Here is a 23742-nt window from a genome sequence, read left to right as displayed (position 1 = left end):
GTGACAGAAACAGGAGGAAGCCAGAGGCCAGGGTGGGGGTGTACAGGGAGGGCAAGAAGGGGAGGGGGGCTATTGCACACCAATCCCAAGAGACCCATGTTTGCAGTATACTCTGGGGCAGACAGAGGAGCAGCGGACTACTCGGTGTGGCACAATACAGCCAGCAGATCCACTGAACCCGTGCACAGCACCACAGGGATGGATACGAGGAGAGCTATTCTCCAAGTTTTTTGTGGAAATGACAACATTGACAAAGAGAGTGATGTGTGTCATCAAATGAGCTTTAATGTCTCCCTCTCACAGCATGATAGTATTGTTTCAACTGGAACTAGCACACGGCTTCCACAGCTGACTTCCTGTGAGGACGGAGGCTGGCAGGCCCCTGGCTGCTGGTGCAGCCCCAGGCCTCAGCTCGGTCCAAACACCCACATCTGCCGCAGCTCACCCGCTCTGGAGTTCTGGAAGTGACAGTGTCGATTCTGTGAGAACCAAGTACTTTAGACACTGTTCTACCTCGGTACTAACTGCTCCCTCCACCAGCCCGCAGCTCTGTGAGGTCCGAGGGAGCACACCGCCGTTGCAAGGCCAAAATCTATCATCGCAGGTTTGAATCCTCTGTTTTGTAACTTCTTCAGACATCTTAGATGCGTGAGCCAGGCTAACAATGGGACCTGCCCCACCCAGAGTGCTCTTGGAAGTCCTATCCAAGCCGGCACAAGTGAGCATCCTGCCCAGTGGCTCCCTTCTATGCCCAATACAGGAGGGTAGTTCCACAGAACTGCAGTTAGAAGTGAAGACGGACAGGAGCTCATCTGCTTTCTGTATCTAGTCAGTGCTTGTCTTGATGGCTTTCTCTCTTTCTTCCATTAACAAGCACTTCTGCACATACACACAACTCTAGAAGGATCCTCCTAGCTGAAGACTATGGAAATATTTTCTGAATTCATAGAACTATCCCCTTTGTTGAGTGATGTTCAAACCACAGACTGGTCTCTGCCTTCCCAGATATCTTCCCGTTGCTTGGCTTCCAGTCGTTTTCTCTCTGGAAGTAAGGACAGTGTTAGAAGTGGGAGTACCCTTCATACCACCAGGTATTCCCTTTCATCCAAATTATAAGCAAACTTTAATCACGAGACAAAGATTTCCTGGTCTTCTTGTACCTGATTCCAACAGTTAATATTTTTAACTTTCCAAGTGTTTTTTAAGTGGAAATAATGTGACTAGTACTTTATAATAAAGAGAAAGATCTAGAGCTAATAGAAATAAAAAAAGTCTGTGGAGTGGGGCGCCTGGGTGGTTCAGCAGACTGTGTTCAACTCTTAATCTCAGGATTGTGAGTTCAACCCACTTACTGGGTTCCACAATCCAGTCTTGCTGATAATGTATTTATTTTAATTCTACTTCTCAACTGTGTTAGTGGTTACACATAATTGCCTGTTATTCCCACTTCACTTATCTTTAAAAATATTCAATAGGGATAGAGAATACGTTTCAATATTCTTCTGCCTTCTTGCGCAAATGGAAATGGTAGCCATTTGGCTTTAGTTATATCTCCCTATTACAGTCTCACAGAAAAAATATTTCAGAGGCAAATCAAATTTCAGTATTTTCAGAGCACTTTCAGGAGTCAAAAATCTTCTGGTGGGGCGCCTGGGTGACTCAGTGGGTTGAAGCCTCTGCCTTCAGCTCAGATCATGATCCCAGGGTCCTGGGATCGAGCCCCGCAGCAGGCTCTCTGCTCAGTAGGGAGCCTGTTTCCCCTCCTTCTCTCTCTGCCTGTTTGTGATCTCTGTCAAATAAATAAATAAAAATCTTAAAAAAAAAATTTTTTCTGGAATGCACAATTCCCACCTGGAAAAATGACCACATATAATCAAGAGAAACAAAGAAATATTTCTAAAACCAAAACAAAAACACAAATCTAGGCAATCCATCTTCAATTTGTAACAGAGAAGCTTAATTTCCATATAATAATACTTTTACCAAAACTTGAGACAATACAAACTACACATGATCTGGTGACGCAAGCACTCTGTGAAGTACCACCATACGAGCTCTAATTTCATGGCTAGTAATTCATCACCTTTACAATGAAATGTACATGATAAGCCTAAGTGCTTCCTGTTAAAGACTATTATTTCAGATAGTGCCTGTAAAAGATTTTGAAAGTCATGACCCAGGAGAATTATTAGAGAAATCAAGGGGAGTTTAGAGTTAACACTTGCTATGTTGACATACCTTTCCAAATCAGGATAATCCCTTACAAAATTCCTTTACTAAATATTTGACTGTACTTTAAGGGCAAAGAACTTGGTCAGGAAGTTGACTGGCACTTGGAAATGTGAGAAAGAGAAATTCACTGCTATTTGGGCACCACCTTGTGGCATTATCTGAATATAGCAGCAAAGTTCTAACTTAAGAGACAAACCGGGGGACGTCCAGTGAGGGGGTGGTCGGCAATTCAAAACTGAAGGCTAATTAATTCAATGCCTTGTGACTTGGCTTTAAGACAGGCTTGAACTGGGATTGGGATTCTCCAGGGAGACAGCAGTAAGGAAAACTGGCTTCTCTAAAAGTAAATGCAATGTTGGATGAGGGGTGCCTGGGTGGCTCAGTCAGTTAAGTGTCTGACTTCAGTTCAGGTCATGACCCCGGGGTCCTGGAATGTAGCCCCTCATCACAATCAGGATCCCTGCTCAGAGGGGAGTCTGCTACTCCTTCTCCTTTTGCTTGCGCTCTGTCTCTAGCTTTCTCTCTCTAATAAATAAAATCTTAAAAAAAAAAAAAAACATCAGCAATGTCAGATGAAAGCCATCAAAAAGTGGTTCTGGATTCCTAGAAAAAGTGAAGAAACCAGGAAAGTGAAATACTAGAACTCAAATTTTTTAATAATAAGCTTAGAAATTTAAATCAGAAATGCTATCTGGGAAGTTCTAAGAAAAGAGATAGAGTAGAAGAATATAACTGCCCATAAACCACAAGTCCAAAATCAAAGCAGTTCTGAAAACAAAAAAATGTTTTTTAAAGTTTAGGGCCAAAGCTCACTTGGTGATAAAATACACTGGAAAAATAAGAGGCTGCTTATAGTCTTACACATGTCATTTTATGGAACAGTCATACACTTTGTGGCAGAAATATTAATGTTAGTGTATTTGACTTTGGTGTTAGGTTATGTTGGATAACCATATTATCTTTCTAAAATTAGAAAAGTTTAGAATACTAAAACATTTTCTACCCTGATGCTTTCTAATAAAAGATTATAGATCTCTACTGCCAAATATATGTAAATATAAGGGACAACTCCGGTGGTCAGCCATACCAGAAACCAGTGAAGACTGGGGTATGAACTGAGCACAAGGAAACGGTACTAATGTGAGGCACACATGCCGAAATTCAGAACACGAGTAGACGAGGGATTTTTAAAGAAGAAATGTAGGTATGGAGAGGCTAAGTGACTTGCCTAAGGTTACATAACCAGTGAAAAACTAAAGCTGGAACATGGATCCTTAATTCTTCAACCAGCATACTTTCTAGTATCCTGACATGTGAAAATATGTATAAAAGGGAAAAATGAAAAAAAAATGTAGTCAGAAAGATAAGGAAGCATGTCATCCCTTTATTAAAAAGAGAAAGGAAAGCAGATAATAGCTGACAGACTGCATGAAAAAAGCTCCTGTTAACTTTACCTCCAACAATTAAAAAAAGTAAATTAAGTAAAGAGAAAGCGCAACCACAGCCATAAGGACAAGGAGCTAATGGAAGAAGAAAAGAATCTGTATGAAATGATTAACCTACAGCGCACGGGGAGCGGGCCCTACAGACTGTCATTGCCCAGTATGAGAAACCAGCTGGCAGCAATGATTCTATTAAATGAGGCGACTGAATCACCACTTATCACTGAGGGAACAAAAAGGCCTGAAGATAAAAAGAAGGGCCAATTTGGTGTCATTTCAAAAGAAAATAAAGAAAATGGATGTAAATTAACACTTTCAAAATCTACTTCTACACCTAAAAAAATAATGGAGAAAAAAATCATCACAAAATTCCCGGGCAGCTACCTATAGAGTAATAATCAACATGAAGACTGGAAGTACAAGTCTGGTCAAACTCATCTAATTGCCTTCTTTTATGGATTGACAGAGCTGATAGATTAAGGAGAAGTAATTTAAGTAACCTCTTAATTTTAGCAAGGTTTTAGATTTTAGGCTTACCAGGTATTTATATAATCATTAGTATCCCGGGAAATAGTCTGGATCACAGAAGTGTTAAGGGGGCATTTAACAGTGGAGAGCGGAATGTTCACTAATGTATTATTAAGTGTCAACACAAAGAACTAGGTGCTACTTATTTAGCAATAGTTGGTAAACTGGTCAGTTAATCCTAGGGTTAACATTTTCATCTCTGATTAGGTCAGGGATATAAGTTTACTAAATAGAAGGCAAAGGCAAAAATATGAGTAAATACTGCATCTCAGAGTAGATGATCACATAAAGATGAAAAGAGAAACGTGGTTAGAAATGAAGGGAATTTCACGTTAGGGAAGAAAAGACACAAAGAAAAATGCCACACAACCCAGATTATGAGTCAGCAATGCAACACAGTCCTTGAAGGCAGATAATAGAATGCTTAACCAGGATTTCAAAAGGTAGCAGTTGTGATTAAATTTTTTTTTATTACAGTTGACTAAGTATTCTATAGGGATGATTTTACTTTTATATTCTTAGTGATTTAATTAAGCATACTAGGGGATCAAATCATTGTTTACTTACTCTGCCTTTTAGGCCTGTGACCCAAAACATGACTTTTAGAACCAGCCAATTAATCATTTAGCCCCAAGAGTAAAATGGAAATAAGTTATGAAATAAAATTTTGGCAGGCTCTGAAAATCAGAGAGTACCTTATTCTGAGAAGCAATGATATCTTCTATCTCCAATTATAGGCGGGAATCAAGTGTTTTAATAAATGAAACATGGGGAAATTTTACACATACTCCTGCATCTGGTCTTTAAAAGTCAGTTTTATTGTTTTGTGTGAATCACTGGTTAAAAACATGATTAAGTCAAGTACAAAGGATCAAGGATGAACTATGCTTTGATTTCCTGCTCTCCGTGCAGCTCTGATTATGCACTCTGCTAGACTAAAAATCACTTCTCCCATGTTCTAAGACTCACACACTAAAGTTTTTATCCTCCAAATATACACACTATGATTTGCTTAAAATGATTTGGGTACTTCTTTTTTCTCAACTTGTCCCAGGGTAATGTTACTTTCTCAATCTCCTTTAAAGAAAAGGAAAAAACAACAAAAAAAACCTTTCTTACCTACTTTCTCTATTTATCTATTTACCTACCCACCTATTTATACGTAGGTTCCTTGCCCATTGTGGAGCCCAACACAGGACCTGAACTCACAACCCCGAGATCAAGACCTGTGCTGAGAGCAAGAGTCAGACACTTAACTGACTAAGCCACCCAGGCACCCCTGAATCCCCTTTTTAATTAAGGGCTAAAACATAGACTTCTTATCAAAAGAGTAAGAGGACCAAAGTAGGGTGAGGGAACTTACCAGGAAGTATTTAAACCTCAAAATCACAAATTCCAAATTCATTAATTAGAAGGTTTTCACATGAAGTGTTCGACTCTGGGTTTTATAAAGAAAATTATAGAGGACTTGAAAGAGTTCAGAGTAGAATCACGAATGAAATAAGATTTATGAAGAAAAAGTGACCAATGTCCGTCATGCATTCTTCCGTCAATGAACATACACAATGAGTATCTTTTAATGAACCAGACACAATGCCAGACAGCAGAACTCCTCAAGTGGGGGTGGGCACAAAGCCTAGCTATTCTATAATACTATTTATAAAAGTACCTATATCAGGATGGCACATAGATTTCAATTTCCATGCTAATTCTGATCAAATGGCAGCGTTCAAGTCAAAACTCACAAAACACTGTCATGACTGATTAGCACTATTTGTCGCAGATGGGGAAGCTGCAGTACATACTTGTCTTCACTCTCATTTGAACACTAATTTTCTAAGAGTCACATAAACAGAAGTATCCTGAATTTGTAAAGCACCTTTCTACATAAATGTTTTTACGTATTAACTTAGACTGTGCTCAAAAAATTCTCCAGGGTAAGTCAGGCATTCATTTTGCTTTGTTGGAAACTAGAGCACAGAGAGTATAAGAAACAAGCCCATGGCAACACAGCTGAAGTTAATGGCAAAACTCTATTATAGCCCAGGTTCCCTTATTCCTCAATAATTTGCTCTTGGCGTCTAAAGATTAGAACAGGATGGTGTCCACATGATCCCTATTTCCACAAAGGAAAAAAAGAAAAGGAAACTGGCTTAAACTATTATACAGATTTAAGTAAGACCCAAGGAAGAATTTTTTGACAGTGAAAGCTGCTAAAAAAAAAAAAAAAAAGCCTGCCATAAATGTTAATTACTCCAAAGACCTTCAAGAGGGATTATAGCATTATAGAGAGAGCATGGGTTTTAATTAGAGAGGCCTTGGTTTAAATGCCTCCTATCAATTTACCAACTAGATAACTTTGGGCCACATAGTTAACTTCCCTGGGCCAGCTCGAAACTGAAGATACTGTCTTCCATCATGGGATTATCATAACTTACAACATTGCCTGGAGTTGTCTTCCCATCCTTCTAATTACAAAAACCCCATCATGTTTTTAATCCTAAAATCTTCAGAACTAAAAACAAATAATCCAATTAAAAATGGGCAAAAGACTTGAACAGATATTTCTCCAAAGACAAAATATAGATAGGCAAAGACATGAAAAGATGCTCAACATCACTCAACCTCAGGGAAATACAAATCAAAACCACAATAAGACCATCTCACACCTGCCAGAATAGCTAAAATCAAAAAGCATAAAAAACTACACGTATTGTATCATACTCAAAGGGTCTGTCCAACAAGAAGACCTAACAATTTTAAATATCTATGCCCCTAACATGGGAGCAGCCAACTATATAAACCAATTAATAACAAAATCAAAGAAATACATCAAGAATAATATAATAATATAGGAGACTTTAACACTCCCCTCACTGAAATGGACAGATCATCTAAGCAAAAGGTCAACAAGGAAATAAAGGCCTTAAATGACACACCGGACCAGATGGACGTCACAGATATATTCCAACCAGGACATTCCATCCCAAAATAAGAGAATACACATTCTTCTCTAGCGCACATGGAACATTCTCCAGAATAGACCACATCCTGGGTCATAAATCAGGTCTCAACCAGTATCAAAAGATTGGGATCATTCCTTGCATATTTTCATACCACAATGCTCTGAAGCTAGAACTCAATCACAAGAGGACATTGGGAAAGAACCCAAATACATGGGTCAACCAGGAAATTAAAGAAAAATTGAAAAAATTCATGGAAACAAATGACAATGAAAACACCACGGTTCAAAATCTGTGGGACACAACAAAGGCAGTTCTGAAAGGAAAATAAATAGCAGTACAAGCCTTTCTCAAGAAACAAGAAAGGTCTCAAATATACAACCTAACCCTACACCTAAAGGAGCTGAAGAAAGAACAACAAAGAAAGCCTGAACCCAACAGGAGAAGAGAAATCATAAAAATGAGAGCAGAAATCAATGAAATAGAAACCAAAAAAAACAACAGAACATATCAACAAAACTAGGAGCTGGTTCTTTGAAAGAATTAATAAGATTGACAAACATCTGGCCAGACTTATCAAAAAGGAAAGAGAAAGAACCCAAATAAATAAAATCATGAATGAGAGAGGAGAGATCACAACGAACACCAAAGAAATACAAACAATCTTCGACAAAGCAGGAAGGAATGTCCAATGGAAAAAAGACAACCTCTTCAACAAATGGTGCTGGGAAAATTGGACAGCCACATGCATACTATCAGCAACTCTACGCCAACAAATTTGACAATCTCGAAGAAATGGATACATTTCTAGAGACATATAAACCACCACAACAGAACCAGGAAGAAAAAGAAAACCTGAACGGACCCATAACCAGTTAGGAGATTGAAACAATCATCAAAAATCTCCAAACAAAAGTCCAGGGCCAGACGGCTTCCCAGTGGAATTCTACAAAACATTTAAAGAAGAATTAATTCCTATTCTCCTGAAACTGTTCCAAATAATAGAAATGGAAGGAAAACTTCAAAACTCATTTCAGCATCACCTTGATCCCAAAACCAGACAAGGATCCCATCAAAAAAGAGAATTACAGACCAATATCCTTGATAAACACAGATGTGAAAATTGTCACCAAAATACTGGCCAATAGGATCCAACAGTACATTAAAAGGATTATTCACCACGACCAAGTGGGATTTATTCCAGGGCTGCAAGGTTGGTTCAACATCTGCCAATCAATCAAGGTGATACAATACATTAATAAAAGAAAGAACAAGAACCACATGATACTCTCAACTGATGTTGAAAAAGCATTTGACAAAGTGCAGCATCCCTTCCCGATTAAAACTCTTCAAAGTGTAGGGATAGAGGGCACATACCTCAATATTATCAAAGCCATCTATGAAAAACCCAGTGCAAATATCATGCTCAATGGAGAAAAACTGGAAGCTTTTCCGCTAAGGTCAGGAACATGGAAGGGATGTCCATTATCACCACTGCTATTCAACATAGTACTAGAAGTCCTAGCCCCAGCAATCAGACAACAAAAAGAAATAAAAGGCATCCAAATCGGCAAAGAAGTAGTCAAACTATCACTCTTTGCAGATGATATGATACAATATGCGGAAAACCCAAAAAGACTCCACTCCAAAACTGCCAGAACTTGTACAGGAATTCAGTAAAGTGTCAGGATATAAAATCAATGCACAGAAATCAGTTGCATTTCTTTACACTAACAACAAGACAGAAGAAAGAGAAATTAAGGAGTCAATCTCATTTACAATTGCACCCCAAACCATAAGATACCTAGGAATAAACCTAACCAAAGAGGCAAAGAATCTATACTCAGAAAACTATAAAGTACTCATGAAAGAAATTGAGGAAGACACAAAGCAATGGAAAAATGTTCCATGCTCCTGGATTGGAAGAATAAACATTGTGAAAATGTCTATTCTACCTAAAGCAATCTACACATTTAATGCAATCTCTATCAAAATACCATCCATTTTTTTTTCAAAGAAATAGAACAGATAATCCTAAAATTTATATGGAACCAGAAAAGACCTCGGATAGCCAAAGGAATATTCAAAAAGAAAGCCAAAGTTGGTGGCATCACAATCCCAGACTCCAAGCTCTATTACAAAGCTGTCATCATCAAGACAGTATGGTACTGGCACAAAAACAGACACATAGATCAATGGAACAGAATAGAGAGCCCAGAAATAGACCCTCAACTCTACAGTCAACGAATCTTCGACAAAGCAGGAAGGAATGTCCAATGGAAAAAAGACAACCTCTTCAACAAATGGTGCTGGGAAAATTGGACAGCCACATGCATAAAAATGAAATTGGACTATTTCCTTACACCACACATGAAAATAGACTCAAAATGGATGAAGGACCTCAATGTGACAAAGGAATCCATCAAAATCCTTGAGGAGAACACAGGCAGCAACCTCTTTGACCTCAACCACAGCAACTTCTTCCTAGGAACATTGCCAAAGGCAACAGAAGCAAGGGCAAAAATGAACTATTGGGATTTCATCAAGATCAAAAGCTTTTGGGGGCGCCTGGGTGGCTCAGTGGGTTAAGCCACTGCCTTCGGCTCAGGTCATGATCTCAGGGTCCTGGGATCGAGTCCCACATCGGGCTCTCTGCTCAGCAGGGAGTCTGCTTCTCTCTCTCTCTCTCTCTCTCTCTCTCTGCCAGCCTCTCTACCTACCTGTGATGTCTCTCTGTCAAATAAATAAATAAAATCTTTAAAAAAAAAAAAAAGCTTTTGCACAGCAAAGGAAACAGTTAACAAAACCAAAAGACAACTGACAGAATGGGAGAAGATATTTGCAAACGAAATATCAGATAAAGGGATTCTGGGTATCCAAAATCTATAAAGAGCTTATCAAACTCAACACCCAAAGAACAAATAATCCAATCAAAAATGGGCAGAGGACATGAACAGACATTTCTGCAAGGAAGACATCCAGATGGCCAACAGACACATGAAAAAGTGCTCCACATCACTCCGCATCAGGGAAATACAAATCAAAACCACAGAGATACCACCTCACACCAGTCAGAATGGCTAAAATTAACAAGTCAGGAAATGACAGATGCTGGCGAGGATGTGGAGAGAGGGGAGCCCTCCTACACTGTTGGTGGAAATGCAAGCTGATGCAACCACTCTGGAAAACTGTGGAGGCTCCTCAAAAACCTGAAAATAGAGCTACCCTATGACCCAGCGATTGCACTACTGGGTATATATCCTAAGGATACAAACATGGTGCTCCGAAGGGGCACATGCACCCGAATGTTTATAGCAGCAATGTCCACAATAGCCAAACTATGGAAAGAACCTAGGTGTCCATCAACAGATGAATGGATAAAGAAGATGTGGCATATATATATATATATATATATATATATATATATATATATATATATACACACACATACACACAATGGAATACTATGCAACCATCAAAAGAAATGAAATCTTGCCATTTGCAATGACATGGATGGAACTAGAGGGTATTATGCTTAGTGAAATAAGTCACTCGGAGAAAGACAACTATCATATGCTCTCCCTGATATGAGGAAGTGGAGATGCAATGCGGGGGGTTTGCGGGGTAGGAAAAGAAAAAATGAAAGAAGATGGGATTGGTGGGGGAGACAAACCATAAAAGACTCAATCTCAAAAAAAAGACTGAGAGTTGCTGGGGGTAGGGGGGAAAGACGAGGGTGGTGGGGATATGGACATTGGGGAGGGTATGTGCTATGATGAGTGCTGTGAAATGTGTAAACCTGGCGATTCACAGACCTGTACCCCTGGGGATAAAAATATATGTTTATTAAAAATTTTAAAAATAAAAAACTACACGTGTTGGTAAGGATGTGGAGAAATAGGAACCCATGTGCACTGTTGGTGGGAATGCAAACTGGGGCAGCCACTATGGAAGACAGTGTGAAGATTCCTTGAAACATTAAAAATAGAACTACCATATGACCCAGTAATCACACAACTGGGTACTTACCCAAAGATTTTTAAAAAACACTAATTAGATAGGATATATGCACCCCTATGTTTACTGCAGCATTATTTACATTAGCCAAATTAAGAAGTAGCCCAAGCATCCATCAGTAGATGAATGGATAAAGAAGAGGTGATATATATATATATACAATGGAGATTATTGAGCCATAAAAAAGGATGAAATCTTGCCATTTGCAACAACATGGACGGAGCTAGAGACTGTAATGCTCTAGCATCATTTCTGTAATGTAAAGCAGAAGAAAAGCATATGGTTTTTCACTCATATGTGGAATTTAAGAAACAAACCAAAGAACTAAGGGAGACAAACCCTTGTCTCTTTTGAGACAAACCCAAAAAACAGATTATTAACTACAGAGAACAAACTGATAGTTACCAGAGGGGCGTGGTGTGGCGGGGGTGGAGGGGTGGTGGTGGTGGGGAGGGATAGGTGAAACAGGTGGTGGAGATTAAGAGTACATTTATCTTGATGAGGATTGAGTAATGTATAGAACTGTTGAATCACAGTATCAGATGCCTGAAACGAATTTAACACTGTACATTATATTGGAATTTAAAAAAATTCTTCAGAACGGAAGTGAGAAGAGAAACAACTGCTTAAAATCATATTTTCTTTCTTACTCAAGGCAGATATCCTCACCTGATTTTAAGTCTTAAGTCAAGAACAAAATTTTCCCATCTGTCTAATTCTCCCAAATAAGAGCACAATGCTAGAGGACAGGTGCCTAGTGAAATGCCAAATAGAGTATTACAGGAAATTTAAAATAAAAAAAAGTACTGATAAAAAATACGCACTGGAATTTGTGTTAGGCTCACCATATAAATAATATTTCCACTATTACTAAGAACAGCAGCAGCTAACATTCATCATATACTTATTACAGGCCAAGAGAAACAGGAGAGCATGCATTCTGATGGGTTCTGAAAATGACTAAGCACTCCTTGTGAATTATCTCACTTTATTTCCATTTTATGGATGAGGAAACAGAGGCCTCCAGAGAGTAAGTACTCTGTCCAAGGTCACACAGCCAGTAAATGGTAGAACTCAGAGTAGACGTAGACAGTCTGATTACAGAATCTAATGCTATCCACTATGCTGTATGGACCCCTCCCCCTCCAGTAGAAGAAGATCTGGACAAAAAGAACTGTTCTGTTTAATACGTAAATGGTACTTTTAATTTCCACAGGAAAAGACACTTTTTTCCCCTTTTTTTTTAAGAAAAAACTCTTTAAGTGAGCAGTCTTGGGCTCTACGCAGGCAGGTACAAGAATATCTGCCTAATGCATAAAGAAGTCAGAAAGAGATATATCAGGAATTTTTCATATACGTTTTCTCAGATATGAAGAATGGGAGAGCTCTGAAGCATAATAAAGAATCTTCTATAATCTGTACAGCCTCAGCACCAATGGATAAGAGGAACTTATCACAGGGAGTCTCCATTCACAACTAAAGGCCTTCTTTAAAAAAGTAATTAACAGGACATTCACTGAGCGATTTTTACTTGCATCACTGAACTGCCCATTGGTTAAGTGAGCATTTAAAACAAATACTTCAAATGAAGCTGCATGCCACTGTGTTTACAGAAAAACAGAGAGCAGTCCTCCAGACGATCCCTGTGCAGCATTCCTGCTGCAGTACACGGAGCATTCCAGTTAAGGTGACACACAGGGTAGGAAAGCATGAGACATTGCACAGTCGAATCTTCTCTCTCACTGAGCTTCTGAGATCATTGTGGTTATCACAGAGAAAGCACTTTCCTCAGAGATAACGAACTACTAAAGGGTCTTATGACACATTCACCTTTACTCTAGTTCTATTACTGCCATCTATAAAAAAACAGTTTCTGTATAGTCTGTAAAGGGCCTCTGAGTGAACATGCATTGGAAAAATCAAAACTGCCTCATTTTAATCATTAAGGCTTCAAAAATTAGTTGGGTTCCACACTGAAACTCTAGCACCTGCCATGACACACTCTGTCACTGGTTATCTGGCCAGTGCAGCTGAGAGTCCCCAAGCCGCCTGCTATCACCACAGGAGAGTGGACAGGAAGTATTAATGGCCTTGTTAGACCGGCAATAAACAAGGAGTTTGAAACTTCAATTCGTTTAATGGAAAAATGAAGTTACTTTTTGGTAAGTGGAATTTTCAGAATAAATTGCCTTTACAGATTCCACAGATCGTGAGCTAAGGCAATGAGACTGTCTAAAGCCTGGAAGGTTGATAAAAAGTACTTAAGTGTAAAGCCAGAATCCCAGGCCCTTACATATAAGTCAACAGCCTAGAAAGAGGGAAGAGAGAGATTTTAACTTAACCTCAATTCCAAACTACAGGGAAAGAAAAACCCTGCTGTGGATCAATGGAAATATTTTCTAAGAACTCATAGGTGCTGCAAAATAATCAGAAGATAGGTTTATCTAGATGTACTCTAATGAGCCACTTAAGACTGTCTTTAGAGAAAAAAATACCTCCTATAGTAACTACCATCCATGTCAGTCGCTGGCTTTTCCTTAATCTGTCTTCTACCTGCAATCTAAATCATCAGACAATATCATGGAAATCATGGCCCTGTAAAACCAGAGCAAATGTTTAATGCCTGGGAGACTCCTATGTCTTCACAGGAAAATTCTGCTCAGACTTTGGAGCAAGAACTACAGAAAAAGCCCTGGCGAGCTGAAAAGGCCGAACCTATCTCTGGGAAAACAACAGTTAAGAACAGGGATTAGGATGCCTTGTCTGTGGAATAGGAAGACAAATCCTGAAATGCCTTCCCCCTAAATATAAAGCATGAAAACAATTTCAATAAACTTGGGAGGCTTCTAGGAAATGGAAATGACAAAATGGAATGGGCTTCATTCATTTTTTTTAAACGCATGCCTTATATATAGTGAGCTCTATAGAACTAGAGAGGTCTAGAGAGCTAGAGAGGAACGCCACCACTTCAACTCACCTCGGGCTTCCTGCAGTTTCTTGAGCTCTGCTTCCCTTGCCGTTTTGCTCTGCTTACTTCGAACCCCAAGGGCACTGATGACTAACCTTCTGGCTAGGGCTGCTGAAGTTTCAGGACGCTCCTTTGCTGGCTGCAGGAACTCTGAACGGGAAAAGGGGGGGGCAGTAGGAGGGAGTAAGAAGAGAAAGCACTCTAGCGCCAAATGATTTAACTCTGTAATTAACATATAAAACAGACTAACAAGGGCTGCCTTAGCAGTAATTAATACAGGCCAATAGATGATGATCAGAGGAAACTAGCAAGGCAAAACACAAACAACCCTGGCTTCGTTATCTATATTAACACAATTTCTACAGTGACCCTTGGAAACAGGTCAACAGTGAGGTAAACCAGATAAGGATGTCATCAGAAAATGGTTGCTGCATTGATTGGCCATCTCTCTCCCTCTCTCTAAGTGGCTGCACAGATGCCTTATTTCCAACATAGCCTTTTGTCTTTTCTTTAAAAACATACTTCGTTTAACACTGAAAATAAAAGTGGTATGTCTTTAGAACTCCAGATGAGGTACAAGTGCTAGAAAAAACAATAACAACTATCACAAGAAAAAGCCCGAGATTATAGGCTCACCAGCATAAGCTCTAGCTTTGGCCTTGGCTGCTCTTGTGGCCTGTGACAAGGGCCGGATTTTCACCATGGTATGTTTACTACCCAGAGCATCACGAGCTGCAAAGAGGAATAAATACAAGAAAATAGAAGATATGAGGAAGAGTGATAAAAGGAAAATTTAAGGCTAGCTCTCAGAAAATATTTCCTAGGTGTCTAGATGTTCCGCTTTATTAATTTTTTCATGGCAAACAAAAGAGATGGTCAGCTCCAAAAAATCCATAAACAGCTTGGCAAATGATTATTTTAGATCAGGGATCAACGAAAGATGGTTCTGTGACCAAATCTAGCCATCCACCTGTTCTTGTAACATTTTACTGAAATAGAGCCACTTCTATTCATTTGAATACTGTTCAGGGATGCTTTCTTGAACAACAGCAGAATTAAGTAGTGACAGAGACTTTCCACCCTAAAATATTTACTACCTGGCCCGTTATAGTTTGCAGACCCCTCTTCTAGGTGGTTCAGACAGGAACCAACATCTCTAACATCTTTTGAATGCCTCTGTATCACATCTTTCATGAGGCTAATGATGTAAGTGAAAAGGAAGCAAGTATTATAATCTCTCAGGATCAAGGCCTACTTCAAATTCATTTGTCTGGGTGGAAAAAAACATCACAACATTTCTAGGATTCAGTCACACTGGCTTCTTAAATTTCTACCTATTATCTGTTTATGTATGATCGTAACGGACAGTTACACAGCACATAACCCTGGAAGGAGTTGGCTCTCTCTCCAAATTGCTATTGGATTAAGGTGAAAGGGAGAGGGAAAGCACACTGGTACAAAGTACTGTGCCTCAAAAACCTGCATCTGCCATTTACCTACACTGGCTGGATAATACGCCAGTTGCTAGAATAAAAGGGAAATCAGAACAAGTAGCAAGAGAAAACAGACAATAAGGAAAGACCACAGAAATCCACTAGGTGAATACCTGTAATCGGACTGGAGAATACTCCTAGGGCATGTGTGTCATCCACCCACTTAATATCAAAACCTTTCTTTCTGCAACAAAACAACACAATTTTATTTCTTAAAATAAAATTTACTTTTATGAAACATCTTTCAAATAGAGTCTCATAAAGCATTTCATGAGGAGATAAACACTCAACAAGCGCACAGGTGGAATGGGGATAATGCCACAAAAAACAGTTTGGAGGACAGAAGAAGCCACTGAATTTTAAAAGCAATAACACCATCCTAAAGAACTACCTGGCAGTATTTTACATTCCCAGCCAGTTACAGACATCAACTAATTAATCTCCGCATGTCCCTTGGGGAGGCAAAGTGTTTATCACACTATTCACAAGAGATGCTCTTATGGGCACAGAACAAGAAGAGGTCAAAGGAGGACGCAGAGAAGTCACGGAAGAATATTGGAAGAGGAGGGAGACAGGGAAGGTCTGGATTTAAGGCAAATGTAGCCTCACGGACAGAGACAGAGAGGGACACAGGTCATTCAAAGCAAGAAACAAATAAGAAAGAAACCCCCAAAAAACAAAACAAACAAACAAAAAAACCCAAGAAATTGAGAAAAAAGACAACTATAATCAGAGAGGCTGACCTATTATTTCGAGTGGTAGAAAGGAAGTAAAGGGAGAACAGGAAAGAACTGTGGCAAACTCAGAACAGTTCAGGATAATTAAGATATCAAGATCAGAGAAACATCAGATGGGATTAGAATCAAAACAATGACCATTAAAAACACATTTATTTTGGAGCAGAGCTATTACATAGTGAACAGAATGACTATCAAAATGATGGCATTAGTTTTTCAGCAGGGAACTTAAAAACTGCTCATATATTCAACATAGTTCTGTAGAAAGGACATGGGGTTGAGGGTTGGATACAAAAGGACTCAGGGCTCTGCCACCTTGAGTTCTTGGGCAGATTTGACTTCTCTTGAAGCTAGGTCTGCTTATCCGTAGAAATGGGCATAGCACCTTCCAAACAGAGTTACTGTGAAAATGGAAATGAGATCATCTGTGACAAGGCAAAGAGCACAGTGCTGAGGACTTACAGGCCTTTAATAAATGAACAGTGCTCATTATTTTTTATGAGTAATAACAATATTCATTAGGAAGATTATTAATACTGATAAAAAATGGTGACTAAAATATAAAGTTGACTTGGGTATTTGACTCTCAGACATTATTGTAGGCTTCTGCACCGTGACCTTGACTTTATTTTTATAAAGCACTATAAAGAAAGAAAAAGAAACAACAGCTAAAATATCTTCCTTCAGTCAAGAAAAAAATTCCTTTGAGGAAAAAAGGAATGAAGGAGGCTTTGAAGGTTAGAGAATTTCCTGAATGTAAGAGTAAGTTTTGACCATGGCTTAAAATGACCACAGGGGTTGGAGACTGAAAAAGTTCAATAGCAGAAGAGCCTGTATAATAAGAGTTTACAAAAAGCTTAGAAAAAGACCTTAGATGGGATCTGGAGAGTCTTTTAGACTTTGGAATTTCATAATCCTTTAAAATGTTTCTCTTCTTTTGGGAATGTTTTTGGGTTTGATAGAAAAATGGTCTTGCAGGTAAGATTAGGAAGAAATAAAGCAAAAGTTAATTAATAATTCATAAGAATTAACTAGCCTTTAGTAGGAAATTCTAGTCATCAATAAAACTAATCCTTGGTTTTAAAAATCATCATTACTAATAACAATCTAAGGTAGTACTAATTTGAGATTTAAGCTCATTGACTGGTTTTTAAAATCCATTAGGCACTTTATATGGAACAGGCCCTGATATAGGGTCTGAACATGTTAATGAATTTGACTGACTAACCAAACCTATATATTTAGCGGAAAGTCTACGGAAAGATTAACTGTTCTCTGGGATCCAGTTACCCTCTTATTTCTTTTAGCTATAGAACTGATATCCTCCCCCATCCAAATTTAAGTGAGGTACTTGGCTGCTAGCTAATTTTGCCTATTCTAAGAACTTCATAGAAAAACAGGGTGCTTTTTTAAAAGATTTTATTTATTTGCAAGGAAGAGAGAAAATGAGCAGTTGGGGGGACACAGAGGGAGAAAAAGAGAGAAGCAGACCCTACTGAGCAGGGACCCTGATGCAGGGCTCTCTCCCAGGACCCGGAGATCATGACCTGAACTGAAGGCAGTCACTTAACCAAATGATTCACTCAGGTGCCCCATATTTTCATACATAAAATTTCACTGAATACAATCATGCTCATGCTGCTTTTATGCAATGATGGCAGAGTTGCCTAAAATATTTCCTATCTGGCTCTTTAGGAAAAAGTGGGAGGTTAAATCCTGATGCAGAATCTAACAAATTCAAGATCTATATGAACTGAATTTTAAATGTACATTTGTAGTACGAGACAAAAGACCTAGTTCATTTTTAGTATCAGGATGAGAATGTTAAAGTATAATCCTTCTTCGTATTGACTTCTTCCAGATCCTGAAGATCTTTTCTTTAATAACTTTCTTTCTGAAGCTTGTTTTTTATTGTTTCTTTATTCCTGAAGCTTGTTTTCTTCTTATAAGCTAAAGATACAAAGGTATACTTGATTCTTTATCTTGTCCTATATGTGTATGAATTATATACATAACAAGAGTTAGTGGAATTGTTTTCAAATGGTTTATATCAGTTTTAATTTGTATTTTCATTACGTAATTTACTAAAATTAAAACAATGAAAAATGAATGTGAAAAAGAAAAGATGCTGTTTCTATAAAAACTTAACTGAATGCTGTGGAACAGCAGAGAATGGTGAAGTCACTAAAAAATCCAAAAATGACTATCAATTATGTTTGGGCAAAACAGCTATAAAGGACAGAAAACATTTTAATCTATAAAGAGTAAGCACTCAGATGCCTCTAAAGGTACTTTAAAGTTCTCATTCCACTTTAGTTGATATGTTATGAGGAAAACATATAAGAACTCTTCTATCAATAGGCCAGTAACTTGAAAGAAAAAAAAAGGCCTTGGCACCACATCAAAGACTGGCAAGTGACTAGACATTTATATGTGTTGTTAAAATAAACTAGTTGAGACAGAGAACAAACATTTTTTATCATTCTCCACTTGACTATTTCTAACTCAGTGGTCAAAATAACCTCTAATCAGTAATTTAATTTACAGTGCTGCTGAACTCTTCGGGCCCTTGGGCCTGGCAGAAGAAAACACATATCCTCTCAGGAGAAATCCTCTTCTTCTACTGTAGAATTCAATTCCCATAAATAAAATTCCAAGGAAAACAGTTGGCTCACAATAAAAAATATTACTAAACCTGAGAATTTGCAGAAGCAGAACTAAAAAGACTTCAGGTAAAGGCATTACCAGACACAGACCATAGAAGGTCTATGTTTAATACATTTAAGAAATATTTTAAATCTTGAAAATATTTTAGAAAAAAAAAAACTAAAAATGACCACAAAGATTTTAAAGAGAAATAGAGAACTTAGAAAAATGAAAAACAAAAAATGAAATTTAAATATTCAATGGACAGATTTAACAGCAAATTAAACACAGCTGAAGAAAGAAATCAGTGAACTGGAAATTAGAACTAAGGAAACGATTCAGAATGTATCAGAGACAAACAGAAAATATAAAAGAGAGGTAACATTAGGATTAAGTGAGAAGGTCTAATATATATTTTCTTGACATCTTAGAGAACATAAAAGAGAAAGACTGACACAAAGGAACTACCTGAAGAGATAACTATGTGTTCTCCAAGACCAATGAAAAATACTTAGTGATTTAAGAAACTCAAATACTCTCAAGAAGAATAAATTTTTAAAAACACAAAGCCACATCACACTAAAATGCACAACACAAGACAAAGAGAAACCCCTAAGAGAAAAAAGAGATTACATTCAGAAGCAACGGTTGTGAACTTTCAGCTGGCTTCTTATTTTCCACAGAGAAAGCCAGGAGACGGTAGACTAAATCTGCACATTTCTGAGAGAAAAATGACTGCCAACCTAGAAATCTATACCTAGCAAACATGTCTTTCAAAAACAAAGTTGAAATAATGCCATTAAAAAAACAAAACCCAATTCAGTCTGTTGATGGCTGACTGTTACTAAATTAAATGGTAAAAGAGTATGTTCCATGCAAAAAGAAAATGATTTCAGATGGAAGATATGAGCTGCAAGAGGTATAAATGAAGAACACAGAAACTGGATAAATCTGAATGCTGACTCTATAAAAGAGTAACAGCAAATAATGGAGTTTAAAAAGAAAAAAATTTTTTAAAAAATAGTCTCCATAGCATATAGTTGGGAGTGGTGGAAAGGGAGAGAATGGAATTGGGAAATGGAGTTAAAAAGCCCTTATAGTGTTTGGAAAGAGTGTAAAAACATTAACTTTAGCCATTGGTAAGTTAAGCATGCATTTTGTAATTTCTAAAGTAACCACCAAAGAATAGAAACAGAGTATCATTTCCAAACAAAATAGAATGAGAAAAAAATACCTCATCAATCCAAAAGAAGGCAAGAAAGAAGAGAAATAGATGAAACAAGTAAACACAAAAAAAGATGGCAGGCATACATCCAAATACATCAATAATTATAATTATTATAATTATAAATGGATTAAACACACCATGAAGACATCCAGAAGTCATAATCGAAGACATTCTTCTTAAATGCCCAAAATGGGGTCTAGAGAGACTATTTGGAATTTTTAAAGAACTTAGAAGAAGACAGACTTGATACAGAAGATTTCTAATGGACTTGGAAAAGACAATAAACAAAACTGATGCTAAAGTAAACAATAGGGAATATGCAAACAAGAGATGGTTTTTCAGAAGACATATTAAGAAAACTTCATCTCACCTTCCCAAACATGCCCAACTATTTGCAAATACTTACTGATAACTGCAGAAAATCCGCAGGAGGTCTTCAGTACGAAATTCTTGGGGGAAGTCATAAATTTCAATGACATGTGGAAATTCACAGTCACTGAGGTCAATATCAGAAACTTCATGGTTGTAATAATCAAATCTAGGTTCCTGGATGCTTTTTCTGTTCTTCATATTCCCTGATAACTAGAGAAGAAGAAGCATATAATTGACGGTTACATCAAGTCAGAGCACTATAAAATATCCTACCATATATAAATGATCCGTCCTTGTCTCCATATTCCAATTCCTTAATCTTTAACAGTGTCTCTGTATTAATGCTATTCACAAATACAAATACACAAATACAACAATGACCAGAAGTCTATCATCCAGTTTATATTAACATGAAGAATACTTAAAAAAGGTGTTGAAATTCCAACAAAGATAGGCAATGCATGAAACTTCACTTGCATCTATCAACCAGAGTGTGAGAAAATGTAGACTGATTAATGTGGTGAGTTAAAAATGTACATCTTGGAAAATGAATTTCAGAAAATAGCTGAAGAGATGAATTAATAATATTTGCTTTATTTGGCCTTATTGATCAGGCTCATCTCATAGTTTCTTTTCTGGAAGTAAACAAAAACAAAGAAGAAATTTTTAAAATGAAAACACTTTGTTAGCCTACCTTTTCTTACATGTAGCTTACAAAGGAATTTGTTAAGACAAATGTGAGTGGCAGAAGTAATTATATTTAAGGTCTCTAACATGACAGTTACCTACAGGAATTCCCACATCACAGATTAGTTAAAAAAAAATTAACAGTAATGAAAAATACTCAAAATTCTACTATTCTAAAGAAAACTGAAGGCTATTAACTATTTCACACTTCTGGAAGCAGAAGGGAAGGGGAAAAATGGAATATGGCATCAAAGCCAAGACAGTCCTTTGTCATTCACCTGCTATAAAACCTAGGGGCTAGTACTGATCACCCAAAGCCTTCGGACCTGAGAGTATCTTCTCCCTGTTAATCAGAAGTCCAACTAGCAGTGGTGGGCGGAAGGGGAGAGTCCAACTAGGTCTCTTCCAGCTTTTCCCTCGTTTATACTATGCCTTACTGCCCATCAAATGAGGAAATGAGAATTTGCAATGCCAAGGATACATCTCCTTTCCTTGCAGAAGTAAAAAATGGATTCAAGAATTTATTTGGGAGGAAGAGGAGAGGGAAAGTGATATAGGTAGAATTAACAAAAATGTTTATTCATTGCTGTACCTCTAGTTCCTTTTCTCCATTAAGCTTTAGTTTACATTTAAAAAAAAAAACAGGAATAATAATAGCACCTATACCTCACAGATAGGTGTGTAGATTAAATGATATGTACGTGCTCAGCACACTAAGTATAACACTTATATAATACTAAGTATTCAATGAATTCAACCCACTTAATTAAATTTTAACTGAGTACTGAATGTATTACAGGCCAAGTGCCATATTTCCACTCTGCTTAGGATGCAGAAAGCAGAAAGAGAATTATTCCTTCCACCATAACAATGAGAAAAGATTAGGTGATCCATAAAATAGTAGCTTTTCTTGAACTCACCAGACCACTGAGCATGCGAGACGATCAAAAAAACTGAAATCCCAAGAGTGGCAAAATCCCTCCAAACAGAAATAGAACACAGAAACTGTTTTGCCACTGACAGATCATGGTCAAAGAAGTGGGCACTACAAATCGGGCAAGAAGAAATCAGCTAAACCTAACAAATCCTTAAAAGCCTAAAGGGGGCTGGTCTATCAGTTTAAGAGAACTGTCCCAGAAACAAGGAAGGTCAGTAGTCATTTCCAACTCCATCCTGATGTCAGTGCCACACTATCCTGATTACTGTAGTTTTTTAATAGATTTTGAAATCAGAAAGTTTTATCTTCCTATTTTGTCCTGCTTTTTCAAAATCATTTTGGCTATTCTAGTCTCTTAGATTTCCATATAAATCTGAGGATCAGTTTGCCAGTTTCTGCCCCAAAAGGGGAGGGGGGTAGCTAGGATTTGCTGAATATGCACATCAATTTGAGAAGTATCTCAACAGTAAAAAGAAAAGATGAACATGGGATAGCTTTCTGTTTACTTAGGTCTTCTTTAATTTCTTCCAACAATGTTTTGTAGTTTCTGGAGCACAAGTTTCATATTCCTTTTGTTAAATTTATTCCTAAATAGTTTTTAAATGCAATTGTAAATGGAACTGTTTTCCTAATTTCATTTTTGGATTTCTGGCATTAACTTTTTGAGGTACTTTGTAAAAAACAAAATAAATCACTGCATGTCTGTGCATTTATAAACTGGGGCTAAATAATGCATTGTGAGACATAAACAATGCATGACTACAAAATGCCTTGGAATTATAAACCCTAAGAACTGATTATAAAGAGGAAGGAAAGGGGCGCCTGGGTGGCTCAGTCAGTTAAGTGTCTCAGGATGGGATCAGGCTCCAAGCCCAGTTATCAGGCTCCTTGCTCAGCAGGAAGACTACTTCTCCCTATTCCTGTCCCTCTGCCTGTAGCTCCCCCTGCTTGTGCTCTCTCCCTCTGTCAAATAAATAAAATCTTAAAAAAAAATAAAATAAAAAATGGTCTGCCAAGAACATCTGTTTATGGTCCTTTGCTCTAATCTACTCAGCAAAACTGAACTTAACATACTTATATTCCATTTCTAAGGAAACTGCTGAGTGTTTTGGCTTCTGGGACTGGTTAAACACAAAGTGTTAATAATAACAAAACACAATTCTTATTCTATATTTTATAACAATAGATATAAAGCCTGCAAATTAGATACTCCTGACTAGTTTTTCCTATCAGACACCACTATTATCAGATATTCCTAACTTTTCCAAGGAGGAGGAAGAACTTCATTTCATTTCCCCACGGCACTGATATTGGTGAGGTCAGTTTACGTTTCTAACAGTAACACATTTTTTTTGGTTATGGTTTGGTGGTAGGTAGGAGGCCATACTTTTAATGCCACTTTCTCTCCTGAGAACCCCAGCCAAACATGACAGGGAGCCTTGACAGAGTAAAGGAGAGAGAAGTTTGTGACACTGAAGAGGGAAATGTCTAA

At 37.7% G+C, this 23742-nt stretch overlaps 1 protein-coding gene across 13 annotated transcripts in view; it reads right to left on the bottom strand.

Moving 5' to 3' along the window:
- Positions 1-260: 260 nt before the first annotated feature.
- The window catches only part of R3HCC1L (R3H domain and coiled-coil containing 1 like), a 92773-nt gene continuing 69291 nt past the window's right edge, over positions 261-23742 (bottom strand). For 10 of the 13 annotated variants that reach the window (XM_082722206.1, XM_082722214.1, XM_082722212.1 and 7 more), the window contains 5 exons: positions 20661-20836; positions 15757-15827; positions 14787-14882; positions 14160-14300; positions 261-1042 (listed from right to left, as the gene is read on the bottom strand). In XM_082722206.1, the coding sequence (XP_082578332.1) occupies positions 975-1042; positions 14160-14300; positions 14787-14882; positions 15757-15827; positions 20661-20836 (552 nt within the window). In that variant the 3' untranslated portion in view covers positions 261-974. Of the gene's footprint in view, positions 1043-14159; positions 14301-14786; positions 14883-15756; positions 15828-16624; positions 16782-20660; positions 20837-23742 lie in introns of those variants that run through there. The other 3 variants (XM_082722209.1, XM_082722210.1, XM_082722208.1) reach the window with 2 other exon arrangements.

This window comes from Mustela nivalis, assembly GCF_964662115.1.
Source record: "Mustela nivalis genome assembly, chromosome: 2".
Lineage (NCBI taxonomy): Eukaryota > Metazoa > Chordata > Mammalia > Carnivora > Mustelidae > Mustela > Mustela nivalis.
Note: the sequence above shows the minus strand (reverse complement) of the source record. Positions and strands in the feature narration are given on the sequence as shown.